This window comes from Penicillium oxalicum, chromosome VII (genome assembly GCF_001723175.1).
Source record: "Penicillium oxalicum strain HP7-1 chromosome VII, whole genome shotgun sequence".
Lineage (NCBI taxonomy): Eukaryota > Fungi > Ascomycota > Eurotiomycetes > Eurotiales > Aspergillaceae > Penicillium > Penicillium oxalicum.
The window spans coordinates 1,119,087-1,133,693 of record NC_064656.1 but is presented as its reverse complement, the minus strand read 5'-3'; the positions used below and the strand labels follow the sequence as shown (position 1 = coordinate 1,133,693).

The 14,607-nt window shown below is 52.0% G+C and overlaps 6 protein-coding genes across 6 annotated transcripts; 3 read left to right on the top strand and 3 right to left on the bottom strand.

The window, feature by feature from the left end:
• Positions 1–275: 275 nt before the first annotated feature.
• Positions 276–2,273, top strand: POX_g08936 (uncharacterized protein; the record flags this gene model as incomplete). The annotated part of the gene is made up of 5 exons (XM_050117703.1): positions 276–672; positions 756–909; positions 972–1,446; positions 1,539–1,865; positions 1,947–2,273. 5 exons carry the CDS (start codon positions 276–278, stop codon positions 2,271–2,273), a joined length of 1,680 nt encoding a protein of 559 aa, XP_049965847.1.
• A 948-nt stretch (positions 2,274–3,221) lies between these two features.
• On the top strand, positions 3,222–3,689 carry POX_g08935 (uncharacterized protein; the record flags this gene model as incomplete). The annotated part of the gene is made up of 1 exon (XM_050117702.1): positions 3,222–3,689. One exon carries the CDS (start codon positions 3,222–3,224, stop codon positions 3,687–3,689), a length of 468 nt encoding a protein of 155 aa, XP_049965846.1.
• A 924-nt stretch (positions 3,690–4,613) lies between these two features.
• Positions 4,614–5,397, bottom strand: POX_g08934 (uncharacterized protein; the record flags this gene model as incomplete). Its single annotated transcript, XM_050117701.1, has 2 exons — positions 4,614–4,860; positions 4,991–5,397. The coding sequence occupies 2 exons, from the start codon at positions 5,395–5,397 to the stop codon at positions 4,614–4,616; spliced, it is 654 nt and encodes a 217-aa protein (XP_049965845.1).
• An 800-nt stretch (positions 5,398–6,197) lies between these two features.
• On the bottom strand, positions 6,198–7,759 carry POX_g08932 (uncharacterized protein; the record flags this gene model as incomplete). The annotated part of the gene is made up of 4 exons (XM_050117699.1): positions 6,198–6,394; positions 6,458–6,740; positions 6,845–6,972; positions 7,516–7,759. 4 exons carry the CDS (start codon positions 7,757–7,759, stop codon positions 6,198–6,200), a joined length of 852 nt encoding a protein of 283 aa, XP_049965843.1.
• Positions 7,397–7,648, top strand: POX_g08933 (uncharacterized protein; the record flags this gene model as incomplete). The annotated part of the gene is made up of 1 exon (XM_050117700.1): positions 7,397–7,648. One exon carries the CDS (start codon positions 7,397–7,399, stop codon positions 7,646–7,648), a length of 252 nt encoding a protein of 83 aa, XP_049965844.1.
• Positions 7,760–12,560: 4,801 nt separating the features above from the next.
• On the bottom strand, positions 12,561–14,578 carry POX_g08931 (uncharacterized protein; the record flags this gene model as incomplete). Its single annotated transcript, XM_050117698.1, has 3 exons — positions 12,561–12,621; positions 12,710–14,241; positions 14,411–14,578. The coding sequence occupies 3 exons, from the start codon at positions 14,576–14,578 to the stop codon at positions 12,561–12,563; spliced, it is 1,761 nt and encodes a 586-aa protein (XP_049965842.1).
• Between the last annotated feature and the right edge of the window lie 29 nt (positions 14,579–14,607).

Sequence of the window (14,607 nt, the reverse complement as noted above, 5' to 3'; positions counted from 1 at the left end):
GAATCTGTATAAAGAGGCGCGACAAGACCCTCCCCCGCACTTGGATAGAGAAAGGTCGTGACTTGGCCTCCAGATTTCAGACTCACTCGACCCCCACGGGCCTGTATTCAGGCTGGTAGTGAAGGATCGCAACCCATCTATCCATCGCCCCGGAGAGCCTCCCGCTGCGCCGCGAGAACATACACAAGTGCTCGGACGTCAGCCGTTAGTCCCGTCGGCAAAAGACAGCTCGAATTCTCAAGATACCTTTGGACCGCATTTGATCTTTTTCCACCATGAGTGACAAAATCCCCTCGTGGAACCTTGTCCACAGGTTTGAGAAGCGACAGCTTCTCATCGCGATCAACTGCGTGGCCGCATTGTCCATTCTGTTCTTCGGATATGACCAAGGAATGATGGCCGGCGTGAATAACGCCCAAGACTATATCGATCTGATGGGATTTGGGTACACGAAATTTGAAAATGGCGAAGCGACCCCGGTGGTGACCGATTCATTGCTTCAAGGTGGAATCGTGGCGGTGTACTATCTTGGGACACTCTTTGGTGCTTTACTCGGTGGCTGGCTCGGCGATCGCATGGGTCGAATTAAATCGATTGCCGCAGGAGCTGCATGGGCTGTACTGGGTGCAAGTCTGCAATGCTCAGCGCAGAACCACAACTGGATGATCTGCGGTAAGTGAAAGAGTTGCGCTACAGTTCAGACATGATCAGCCTCGGGAAGGGAAAAAGTTCAGTTTGTTGACGATAAGAATCAGCACGTGCCGTCAATGGAATTGGCACTGGTATCCTGAATGCTATTGTCCCTGTATGGGCCACGGAAACAGCGGAGCACACCTCACGAGGACAATTCATCGCCATTGAATTCACATTGAACATCTTTGGTGTGGTCCTAGCCTACTGGCTTGAATTGTAAGCTTCCCTTGCTCACGCTGCTTCACGAACAAACTACTGACCCGAACCTTTTTCAATAGTGGTCTCTCATATATCGACGGCGGTCGGTCTGCCTTCCGTTGGCGATTCCCCATTGCATTCCAGATCGTTTTTCTCTTGGTTTTGTTTGCTGCGGTTTGGTTCATGCCCGAGTCTCCGCGTTGGCTTGTCAAGGTTGGTCGCGAAGATGAGGCACGATACATCCTTCAACGACTCCGTGGTAGCAGCCCCGAAGACAGCATGCGCGCCGAGGCCGAATTTCGGGATATTCAGAACATTGCCGAGATGGAAAAGACTGTTGTTCACGGCAACTCTTACCTCTCCATGCTCTTTGGCTGGAAGTCGGGCGATTTGCACATTGGCCGCCGGGTGCAACTGGTCATCTGGTTGCAGATCATGCAAGAGTGGGTGGGTATCGCTGGTGTGACTGTCTATGCACCCACCATCTTTAGCATTGCAGGATTTGATTCAACGAAAAGTCAATGGATCAGTGGATTGAACAACATTTTCTACATGGTACGTAATTCCACGGTCTGAGGAGGTAGTCAGCTGGGCTCTCAGCGGCTAGATCTCTTGGAGTGTGATGCTCACTCCACCGTCGCACATAGTTTGCCACATTAGTCTGCGTGTTCACCCTGGATCGTATTGGCCGACGCTGGACTCTCTACTGGGGCTCCGTTGTCCAGGGAATTTCCATGTTCTTGGCTGGAGGATTCTCCCGCCTTGCCATTAATGCCCGTGAGGCGGGCAACGCGAGTTCCGCCTCTTCCTACGGTGCCGCGGCCGCTTCGATGATTTTCATCTTCACTTCAACGTTTGGTGCCACGTGGTTGACCGTCCCATGGCTCTACCCAGCCGAAATCTTCCCGCTTGCCGTGCGTGCCCGAGGCAATGCATGGGGCGTCGTTGGCTGGAGTATCGGCAATGGATGGCTGGTACGTATCACTCGGTGTGATGAATTTATTGCTTTCATTTTCTTTGGGTCCTTGCTAACCAACCCTTTCTACTTATTCCAGACTCTGCTGTGTCCCGTCATGTTTGACTCGATTGGCGAAAAAACTCTTTACATCTTCGGAGCCAGCAACGTGATTACCATTCCGATGGTCTGGGCCCTCTATCCCGAGAGCAACCAACGAACCCTCGAAGACATGGATCTTTTGTTTGCCGCCAAAACGCCCTGGACATGGGATGCCGAAAAGACTTTTGCTCGCCTCAAAGCCGAGAACCCCGGCCTGGTTGACATTGCGAACCACAAAAACAGCGTTTTGGATTCTGAGAGCGGACACGGGGCAATCGCAAAGAATCAGGACACGGTCGCGGCTGAGCATGTAGATCACTCGTAAGAGGATCTTAGTACCTTGTGGCGCAATTACTGATATGCGAGTTTAGACGAAGACTGGTTGATTTGGATTTTCTGCTCTAGAGAGAAGAAGAGGGGGGAAAGAAGAAGAAGAACGGGTCATATATCCACGTGGCCGTGAAATTTTGAGAGGAACTCAATAATGCACTACGACTAGTTATGTGGGTGCTTCTCTGCCTATAATATTTTGTTGAAAGTATTTAATCGAAAGCTGGGCTGGCAATCAAACAATGAACCTGAGAATATCATCTCTCTACTCTAATCTCTCTATTACCCTCCTATTCTTGGTGTCTGCCTCATAAAAGACGACATCAGCCCTACCCTGTTCATCAAGCAGTCTACAGAGCATGCTTTTGGTCAAACAAAACAGGTGCTCCTAGAACCCAGCCCCGATAGCCCTCAATCGCACTCTTCATCTTGAAGAGCCCAGGGCGTCTACCACCTTGAAGCATGCGTTTCACGGTCACAGGCGGCAGATTCGAGAAAATTGATCCACAACCCAGTCTAACCGAAACGGGTTCAGATTGGAATCGAAGAACAACCAACGCGATTGGTCAATTTCCCGTCGACAACCCCGGTTAGTCGGAGGGGACGCGCCCAGGCACCCGCCGAGCATCCGATACGAGACCACTTTCCCCATACAAGTACAATAGCCTCGTAGCTCGCTCCGACTACCCCATCGCCTTCTACACAATTCATTCACATTCAAATCGTAACCATTCCGAGCCGCTTCTCAACCAAAAAGAGAAATTATCTCTTTCCTCTCCCTCCGACGAACTTATCCACTTACTCTTCACCAAAAAGAAACCCAATTCAGTGCATCAACCCACTGCCAACAACCACCCCAGAGCTCACAATTGAAACTGCCAACTGACTCATCCGATCTGAACCTCATCTCATCCCTTTGATTCTCCATCCTTCAATACTCACCATGTCCACAAAGGCCTCCTCACCACCCATCCACTCTCTCCCTCCCCCCTCCAACCCCGAAATCCCCCCCACCCTCCAAAAACAACTCCGCCGCATCTCCCTCCATCCAACCCTCACCCCCTACCGCCGCCGCGTCTACCGAGTCCTCCTCTCCGTCCCCCCCGGCCGATGGACCACCTACTCGGCCCTGGCCACGTATCTCGGGTCCAGCGCGCGGGCCGTCGGCAACGCGATGCGCCGCAATCCGTTCGCGCCCGAGGTGCCCTGCCATCGGGTGCTGGCGGCCAATGGGTCTCTGGGCGGGTATAAGGGGGAATGGAGCGTCAGTGGCCATGTGGCGGGGGGAGGGTTTCAGGAGGAGAAGAGGGTGCGGCTGGAACGAGAAGGGGTGGAATTTGATGCCGAGGGGAAAGTAATGGGGGTGTGTTTTGGGGAATTTCGGGATTGGGCGGAGGTTGTTTCTAGATAGAGAGATGGGTGTGTGGCATGGTTCACGGGGAGTAATCTATCTCTCTGGGACAAGGTTGCGGGGGTTTTTTTAATAGTATTTGTGGGTGAGATCTGTATGGATCTTTTGTTGATTACATTGGCTGTGTGGTGGGATGGACTTGGAAAGCTGTGGCAGTAGTTTTGAGTGGTGGAGGAGGGACCTGGGGAATTGTACTTGTGGAAGGTTGAGAGGCGAGATTCGAGATTTCTCTACAGGTACTCTCTACACGGTGAATGAGGTCTCGTTGAGTATGCACAGATTTCATTAGATATCGATGCTGTCATCATGGATTTGCAAGAGTCCATCGTGGTCTATCACCGAGACCGGATCTCGAGACACCTCGTCACTGAAATTCGCTCCCCACCGAGCCGTCTACCGTCAAACGAAAGAAAGTGTCTTCCCGCTCCAACTCTGCGGAGGGAGACACACACACCAAATGAACAGGACATGAAAAAGAGATAGTAGCAGAAGAGACATAGGTATTAGAGTATCTGTAGGTTGAAACCATGGACAAGAAGAGAGGAAACATCAGACATCAAGCATCAGAGTAGTGCACAAAGAACAGCAAAGCCACAAAAAAAAAGGGAACCTCTATAATACGCACACGAAAATGCAGATCGCAGTCTATCGGCAAAGATCAAGGAAATGAGCCAGAATGGAGATGCACATACGCTCGGCTCGTTGAACCGGCCGGAGAATCAAAGCCAATGCAAGAGGAAAGCGCCAAGCGATGAATGAGGAGGGACAATACCAAAAGCATATATAACAAGAAAAGAAAGATAGGGACATGGGGAGAATTTCGTAAACTCGTCAAAATCAGAGTGGCCCCACCGGTCTGCGACGGACGGCGAGGGAGGGGGTATCTTTGCAGAAGAGGGAAGCGCAGCAAGGAACCGATCCGACTTAGAGGTCGGCCGCTTTGGCGGAGCGCTTCACGGCTCGACGCTTGGGCACGTCCAGGTGGTGGTAGGAGCGCAAGTGCTCGACCAGGTGGTCCTGACGAGGGAAGCCATTGCTGCCCTTGCGAGAGCAGTGCTCGACGGGGCAGTTGCGGAAGACGGGGTAGTGCACGCTGGTCGAGTGTCGCTTCAGGTCCGCGAAGCGTGTGAAGGACTTGCCGCAGGCATCGCAACCAAAGGGCTTTGCGGGCCTAGGAAAGAAGTGACCAGCGTTAGTTTTTGGGGGAAAAAAAGAGAAAATATAAATGATTTCCTTTAGCCGGAACGAATTGTAGGGAACCAGAGAGGGGGAAGAAAAAACACAAGACTGGAAAGACTCACTTGGATTGAGACATGGGGGAATCGGGGCCCGAGTCGTCCGACTGCAGCGGGAAGCTGGGCATCGGCAGCTGCTCCTCGGGGGTGGTGTGCCAGGGAGAGCCCCCGTAGACGCTGCCGCATGAGCTGCCCGCAGAACTGGGCGCGCTGGTGGCGATCGGGGTGTCGTAGACGGGAGCAACCTCGGGCCCGGGGGAGTACATGCATGGGGCACTGGTGAAGGAGTAGGCAGAGGCACTGCCGGCGAGGAACTCGGGAACGCCAAAGGGCGTGGTCGTGTCCAGGTCCCCCAGGGCCGGGTCGTAGGTTGGTGGAGTGGGTCCATAGAAGAAGAAGTCGATCTCGCCCGGGGAGGATGCGTACGAGGAGTACGACGGTGCGTAGTCGGAGTAGTGGAATGGCGACTGCATACTGTCTGTAACGTGGTGGTCGTGGTGGAGGAGAAGGAGGAGGAAGAGGAAGAGGATAAATGGTTGAATGATTGAATGGTTGGACTGGAGGGGATAGAACTGTCGTGGAAGGGCAATGGGAGAGAGAGGAGTGGTGGGTAGGAGTAGTAGGAGTAGTGATAATAATGGAAGAAGAGTAAGAGGAAACAGTTGTAGAAGCAGTTCGCGGAGATCAACCTCCAACAAGAGGGAAAAGGTCTACTTTTAATATGCGCCAGGGCGCGGGCGATCAGACAAGTCCTTCCAGAAAAGCGGGAGAAGGCCACTAGTGACCAAGAAGGACTAGTGAGGAACCAAGATTGACCTACCATCGTGAGACGCTGGTGCGAATCCTGTCGATGACGCCGTGGAAAGTGGGAAATGGGTGCGAGGGTCGGTGCTTGGGTGCTGAGGAGGAGGGGGGAGGCTTGGCCATTCAGGCCGAGTGGGTCGATCGAATCACAAAAAGATCCAGGTCAACAAAGAGGAGCATTCCCCATGATGATCATAAAATTGAGGGATAATCATTCAAACCCGTATCAAATCCCTGCAGAGTCGAGACTGCGAACCGGAGAGAGGGTTTTCTCCAGAGACATGGAAAAGTCTGCCGGTTGGGCAAAGCCGCCTGGGAATATCGGCAATGAGGCCATCCGGGTAGAGGATGGGCGACAGGAAATACCGATGGGTGATGAATGAACAGAGCTCAGATCTCATGGTCTCCTTCTTCTTCTTGCTCTTCTTCATCGCCAAGATCTCCGTGTGTCTCGTCACGGTGCTGCGGCTCATTCCCGTCTCCCCGTCTGGTCATGGCTTGCAGTCTCGTGGATCGTCGTCCACGATGAGCCGGCGAAAGATGACGCTGTGAGCTCGAGCTCCACATCCTCGGCCTCGAGACGAATATACAAAACTGTGCAAGTCCCCTGGAGAGACTGCTCAGTGATCACCAGGTCGACCAGACCACCTGGCACCGAGCCACGACCTACAAACCTAGGGGCTTAGAGCCTCGACACGTTCCACGTCCCGATATGAGTGGATGGATCACCTTGAGTGGGTCCCTGCTGCGGATCATCACTGGGCCATGGACAAGTCCTCTGAAGCATAGCCCCACCCGTGAGCGTCACTCGAGAGGCAGATCGCCCGTTGTTCTGCGGCTTTTTGGTCTGTCTCGGTTCAGGCCTCCCAGGGCTACCCTGAGATTGTTCGATGGAGTCGTGCACAAGGAGCGGCATGAAGCCCCACCCGATGTACCCCAAAGCAGCAACTGCTGATTCATGAACCACGAATGGCTCCCTTCTTTGGGCCTTCTGGAAGGCTTCTAGCGCCGACTAGCGTGAGGTTAGCGTGTTTTAGTCGCCTTTGGATCCACCCGGACCCCCGCTTCTGCTCCGGTTTGTGTTTTTTTTTCTTCTTTTTTTCTTCCCTCTCTCACACCTTCACCCTTCTCTTTTCTGGGTCTCAGCTTTTCCACGAGGCTCTCAGGCCGCGTCCAAAGGGCGGTGTTCAGGCTCCCAACTTCCGGGATCCTTCCCAGCCCTGTTCCAGGGCCCACTCCACCGTCTGATGGGCGTTATCGGTACCGTTCAAGCAGAGATCCTATGGAGTTGGAGAAGATGGGGGCCTAAAACTTGAAGGAATACAGAGCATCCACAGACGAGACCAGTCGTCGGAATGTCAAATTCTACTCGAAAGCAAAGACAAGAATGAAATGAAAAAAAAAAGAAATGAAAAAGAAAGGAGGCCAAAGGGCTCACCGAGGGGGTATGGATGGCCACTCGGACTCAGGTTGGCCCCAATGCAGGTCAACGTAGACCAATGCAGGCTAATGCAAAAGCCTACCCGCCAATGACCAGTTAAAAAGGTCACCACGACGCAGGTCAACCCGGGCTGGCGAAGCCACTAGTACACGAGCGACCTGGGCTGGTGGGCAGACCAGTCACGTTGTTGGTCACTCTCACGCATCATCGATGAATGGACCTTCAGTATGCGCGCTCTTCTTGTCCCGTCCGAGCTACTTGAAGCGGTCGATGAGTACTTCTGTACCAGCACTACTCGTAACTCCTCGCCTCCTCTCATCTACTTTCGACCGTCTACGGTCTGCACCGCCATCGGTCTCGCTACGGTTCCACCAATCCGCATCGTTGTGACTTGTCCAGAAGTCGTCCACACCTGGTCCCACGGTCAGGCGCGCGATTACCCCGCGATTCCAGACTTGTCGCCTCACACCTCCTGCTAGGTCCAATGCCCTAGTGCCCGTGAGATAGACGATTAATGCCTCATTTGCTGAACTTGACTGTCGCTTCCGTTGTAGCCGATCACTTGCACCAGCCCCGTTGTCTGCGGTCATGTACTAGTATCTCCATATGTGCGTGGGTGGACCACTGACAGAATTTCGAATTTCATCGCTCCTCTCCGTCTCCCGAGTTCCGAATTCGCCAGCCTCGACCAGATCAAAAGGAGTTTAGCGCCACCTTCTGGGTCCACCTTGTGTTTCCCCCCAGGTCATCCCATCTCCCAGGAGGAATGACCAATGGATTGTCTGAACATGATGTACATACACCTCCCGCGCTGGGTGATGATCGGTCGGGGATTAGCGCGGGTCAGGAGTTCTTCTGGAAGCCGTGGAAGGGGGTCTCCAGGAATCATGATCGAGATTGTTCCCGAATCAGGATTGAGGGCTCCCCAGATTGCCTTGTCCTCCTCTTCCACCCCCCAGCTCGACTGCTGCTTGTGTTGATTTATCTGTCTTTTGTTCTTTTTTACGACCAAGGAACTCAATTGATTGTTTCGCCCGATCGACTGAAGAAGACGGGGAAAACGGCAGGTCATGAATAATGGACAGCAGTACTACCTCCTAGTACTGACTACTGCCTGTTAGTCATAGGACAACTCGGCGGTGATGAAGATGTCCAGTTGTCAACCTTGCTGGCACCACCACCCCCAGAATAGCACACCGTTTCAAGAACCCCCCCCTCCGGGTCGATGATGTACCGTGGGGCCCACTCACTTTCAGGTAGTCAATGGTTCTCAACAGAATCAGATCTGCGTCAGCCGAAGCCGACGCCAAGCTGTCCACATGCTGGAAGCCCCCCGTTTGACTTGAAACTCAACCTGGTCCTCCTCATGCTCACCCGTGACTGAGAATAGAACGTACCAGATTCCAGCCTCCCCCCCAAAAGGAAAGAAAGAGAAATAGAAAGAGACAAAGACAGACTACAATCACCGCCTACCCACAATGACGACGATATGGTGTGGATTCCAATTTCCGCAAGGGTTGTTTTTGTTTTTTTGTTTTTCTCGGAACCAGATCACACACAGTCGGATGTTCTCTCCCGTGCCGTCCCAATCGCGGGTCCGGTTTTTTTTGGTTTTTTTTTTTTCCAACCAGCGACTTTGGTGATCTCCCGAGTCCCCGTTCCCTGGAGTCCACCGGCCAGCCCGTTTTGTTCTCAACCGGGGTTGGGAGTGATCGGCCATCGATGATATAATGCAAATGTACCAGAGAGGCAACAACCACAGAGGGCGAGGTAAAGGTAGAGAGGGTGAGAGAGGAAGACGGAAAGGCAGACAGTGTCCAGCAACAAATATAGAATAAACTTCTATCCACGTTGCCCATGAAATGGTGAAAAAGTAAGATAAGGTACGTACGATCTGTCCCCTAGTGATGATTCGCCTGTGTAATGTCGCGATAGACTGAACCTGTCGACCTGCAGCCGTCCACATTTAAAATGAGCCACTCAAAGTCACCACGCATGGCACCAACACCACTGAGCACCTGGATAGTAACACTCTACCTACCTTTACACGTCTGGTCGTCCCAACCGAAACCCGACTCTCCGACTCGTCATGCGCAGCACATCATTGATGACACGGCTGTCATCACGTCGGATACAATATGTAATCAAACAAGTTTTACCTTTTTTTTTTCTCATTTCTTAACCCTCTTCTCGACGACTCGCACAGTATCAGACTATGCATCTCTCCGTCAATCTTATTTTTCTTTATCGGTTTGTTTCATTTTCCCTAGAGAGATAGGAAACAGGCTGACAGGCTGCCTGGTTTTTCCCGAATACGAGAATTGTCTAGCAATTCTCCAATCATAACTCCGAATGTCCTATCACGTGTTGAGCTTCCGTTCCGAGTTCCTTCCGGTACTGTAATCTTTTCTTTGTCGCTGGACAGTTTCTTCAAATCGGAGAGGGGCAGTCGACGCCGGGGTCTTGCTGAAAAACCCTGCAACTGGTCCTGCATTGTCTCTTCCATAAACGAGGCACCTCTTTGCAATCTCATATGTGCACATGACTTGCCCCGGGATTTTTTTTTCATTTCCTTATTTCTCCTTTTCGAAGGAACAGTCCACGAGTCCGTGTATCGTTCGATAGTATGTTGGATGTACCGATTGATGTAATAATTTCCCTCTTATACTTCTTCTGGGGGACTGGCTTGCATGATTTGATGTTCTAGTGAACACCCCCCCCCTCCCCCCTCATCTCCCCTGATCCCGGTCACTTCTAGAAAGGAAATAGAAAACATGGAAAAATAGCCAGGGAGACACAGGCCGCCCCCGAATAGCGAATACTAGAATAGTGCAGTAGGATACCTGATCACGAAGAACAAAATCTCCTGCCAAGCCCCGCCACATCAGCGTGTCATCTGCCCCCATGGAGGTGGATTGGCTATTGGGTAGGTTTGGTGGCATCTTCACCTATACAATCTTTTGGAAGAAACCCTTCAGTCGGACTGGAACCATTGATGGAGAGTGACCGTGTGAGGGATTTACGGGTCCATCAAATCCATGATATACTCATTGATAGGTAGTCTAGACGATGTACCAGTCGTTGTGTAGACAGGGCTATGCGGTGATTTTTTCCAGTAGAGTCGTCTAAATGGGCGCGGGAATTGATGACTGCAAGGCTGATTTTCTGATCTACAAGTGGCGACTGAGGAACTTTGTTATTGACGCACAGGGCTGACTAGTCAAGGATGTGTGCATGGAATAACTCACTACATACTATATTCGGTCAATTCTCAAAGTATGAGGGAGGTAGACATGCACTTGAATAAGACTACTACATCATGGACTGCAAGTATTGTCACTGAGGCGAATCTAGAACCAGAGCTACCCATCGTCCTTGACCCTTTTGGTTGGAATGGAAGATTCAAATTAGATGGATATATCCCATCAACTACCCATATGTATACCTCCTCTCTCACACAACCTTCCAAGAGGTTCCAAGTCCCGCCTCATCCATCCTCATCCTAGGTAGCTACACACCCACGACGGGCATATATCTCCCGACTAAGGCAATAGTAGGATTGTCTCACATACCCAGTCCCACGCTACCGTCGGGCTCCAAGATTCCCCAGAGGATGAACGCTCTAGCCACTCCATCGCCCAACCCCTCCCCTGCGATCATCTGTACCAACTACTGTACACACCTCCATTCTCATTAACGCTAGTGTGCTACAAATCATCACTCCTAGTGGTCGATGATCCATTCGACAGGTCACAAAGTACCTCCCGTTTCAGTTGACGAGACTTGACCCCGTGCCACGCTAACCCATAATGTTTCCGAGTACCCGAGTACCCGTGCTTCCCAATTGACCCGAGAGACTGTGCTGACTGCTGAGCAGGTTGCGGTCGGGGGCGGGTGGGCTCTGACGAAATTGGATCTCGTGACGACCGCTGCAAGGACTTTATTAGCTACGATGATTTCTGCCCTGCAAGGCTGTTTGGGACAAGGCTGTGTTTGGGGGGGAGACTGCCTTTTCAACTGGTTTTGATTGGCCAAATCAAGCTTGGCAAGTACATACAATACATACCCCGACCAGATGGAGACATGAAGATGTTTGGTAGTCCCCCTCCTAGTATAGTAGTACATGGGATGGATGAAGCACAGCCCAGTTATCTTCGTGGCTTAAATCCCACAGAGAAGCAAATGAAAAGGCCCCTCCCGGAACAAGAGAAAGAAAAAAAAAATCAGGAATCACCTATGCATCGACAGTCATCCAAAGGCCCACTTTAACATACTATCGCTTTGGCCAAGGAGGTTCATGCATCACGACTCTGGAGTGCAGATTTGATGAAGTGGAATCGAACGAATGGATACGGCTGGTCAAAATACTCCGAGGGGAAGGTCACGCGCATGTGCATCACCCCTTAATCGGAGATTTAATTTTCCTTCTCTCTGCTCTTCCTCTGATGGATTTGGGATTTCTTTCGTGGCTGAGTCTGTTTTGGGGGGGGGGGGGGGGGGGAATGCAAGAACCCGGTTGGTCATATTCTTACCTAGAATACGAGCTTTGCATTGATGCACCTATATCTGTATAATGGACACACATTGATATACAGTCCCACTATACACTCAAGGGCTTCGCTCCCGTCATCAGCGAGTCCCAGGTCTGGCGCTTTCTCAAACATCGAACCATGACCACAGAAGCCGATTGATCGGCATGGCGTCGATGCGGAACCTGCTCTCATGGGCACAGCAACGGAGTGATTTACAAAAGTACGATGGGCCTTCCAATGCGGATGATTGACCCGATCAGTAAGCCCAAATTGACAGAGCCGCATCGGATCGGGCATCACTTCAGCACAGGGACGGGTGGATTCGCATTCTCCCAAGTTCGTTGAATTGATCGTGTGCTTCGACGGCACGACCAGACAAGGTTCAGTCCCATGGAAGAAACAAGGAGAGAAAGCAAAAGAAAAAAAAAAGAGGAAAAATCTTCGACACAATGGCAGCAAAAGAAAAAGACACCAGCACACAAAAAGCCGCCAAGTCACTAACGCCTTGCCAATCCGGGCCGCCCCCCGGTAGATCGAATTCGTCCCTCTATGACATGTCCAATGGGTGGATTTGCCGTATGTCCTCCTGTTTCATTCATTTTCCGTGAGCAATCCGATAAGCAGATCGCCCTCCAAAAAGCGGAAAAGATGAGACAGCACGCAAGTGATGCACTGAAAAATAAGGATAAAAAGAAAACGGAGGAAGAACGGGGATAAAAAGAAGGGGGAGGCGAGCTGGGGGTCGGTGGCGGGTGAGATTCAGTCTGAGCTGCTTTTTACCAGTCGTACTCGAATACACGAACAAAGAAACACAGAAAGCAGCGAGAGAACGCCCGGTTGCCAGAGAATCGACGTCAAATCATAATTCGTCCTCGAGATATTTGTACACGAACTTGAAATCAGCCTTGCGACGGTTCATCCTGGACGACACAAGAACGGTCAGCATATATTAGAACTGGACGGTGGTCATTGTCGGGACGGAGAGGGTCGGGGTATTTTGAAACTCACCAGGTACTCTCATAGTCGAAGAAGCGATACGTCCCTTGCTCGAATTCTTCTGTGATATTCTTCGGCTCCTCGTGGCGTTGGAACCACGTTTGGTATTGCTTGTGGAAGCGCCAACTCTGATTCTTCAGAGCCTTGGCGGCGAGGTACTGCTGGTATGAGCCCTGGCGGTAGTAGAAGAGATAGAACAGTGTATCCGTGTCGATCCGGCCAGTATCGTACAAGCGAGGGTCATCGAAAATGGAAAGAGGTTCTTGCGGGTAATACAGAGGCGTGTTGTAGGGGTTCTGCGGCTTGTAATGACGGGGCTTCTCTGCGTCACCAGGCTCGGGACACGTTGTGAGCGCGGTCGCGAGAAGCCGTTGCACGGCTGGTGTGGGGTTGGCTGTGGCGCGTTCCTTGGTCACCTCAAAGGATTGGATCAGGTCTTGTAACCCCGGAGGAAGATGGTAGATACACTCTTCTTGGTCGGTTGGCTCCTTCGGCGTGTTCCGTCCATTCGCCGTGGGCTTCTCCTTTGTTGAGTCCACCTTGGGCGTCGACGTGGGCGCAGGTGAAGAGGTGCCGGAAACAGCGGCACCAGCAGTGGACTTTGGACGGACAGCCAGTGGCACCGCCTCTTCAGAAGAGGTCGCAGAGATTGCTGGAGCTGCCGTTGTGGCTGGCCTGGACGCTGGTTGCACAGAAGAAACCACGGGCGAAGCCACGGACGAAGGTTTCGAGACTGGGAGGACGTGCGAGAAGGCCGGGCTGGCTCCTGGTGGTGGAGGCAGAGGCAGGATACCCACTCCGCTTTTATCGCTGGCGGCGGCGGCAGCCGCCGCAGAAGCGTACTTGAGCGTTTCCCCAGGCAAGCGAGTCGGCAATGGGGCGGGCTTCATCCCCGGGGTGGCACTGGACGAGGTAGATGAGTGCAAAGTGGCGAGAACAGGGAGCGGCGACTTCAGTTGCGCTGAGGGCCGGCGATGTGAAGTTGCATCCACCTTGGAGGGCTTCGGTTTCGTTTCCGGTTCATCGTCCGGAACCGACTGGGCGTCATGAGACGATACACGATCGTTATCTGCTCCCATGCCGAATTGAGCCTCAACATCCTCGCCAATATCCAAGTCATCGTAAAGCGTTTCGTCCTCTCCCGAGTAATCGGGATTATGCCCTTCATCGACATAGTACTTTATGCTCTCCTTCAGGTCCTGGACCTGGCTCACCTCGAGATTGCCGTTTAATAAGGATCGATTGAGGAATTCGAGCTTGTTGACATGCCATTTATGGCGTTCTGTGATCCGAGAAATGTCGGCCATTCGATTCGCCTTGTTCGAGTCCTTCTTGCCCTTCTTCATTTGCGCCTGTAATGTCTCTTCCTCGGCCTCCATCGCCTCAATTCGGAGTTGCAGCTCATCTACCATGGATGCTAGGAACTCGCAGGCTTCAACCTTCTCTTTCTCCTTTGGATCGAGTCGAGATGCAGCGGAAAGACCTTCTTTGGAGTATGCTTTCGTCTTCATCTCCTTCTCCACGGCCTTGAATTGTTCCATACACTGTTTCCCAGAACACGTTAGCTCCATCTCCACATCCATTTTTGATCCCTTTGGCATTTTGCCATATGCGAGTCGACACCCACTGTCTCAATGTTTTTTCGCTGCTCCAGGAGGGCCCTTGTCCTTGACTTCATTCCAGCAGCCCATGACTTGATCTGATCGCGGAAACCGTTTGCAGCTTCTTGATCTCGCGCTTCAGATTTTCCTCGAGCTTATCACGTTGTGTAGGATTTGTGGCCGCCTTGACTTTCTCGTAGATGCTTTCAAAGGTCTGTATCCCCTCAGCCACCTTCTTGAAAGTCTTGTCGATCTCTTGTTGCGTTTTTCGAGACGTCATATTGACTGTGAGATTGGGGGTGATCTGAA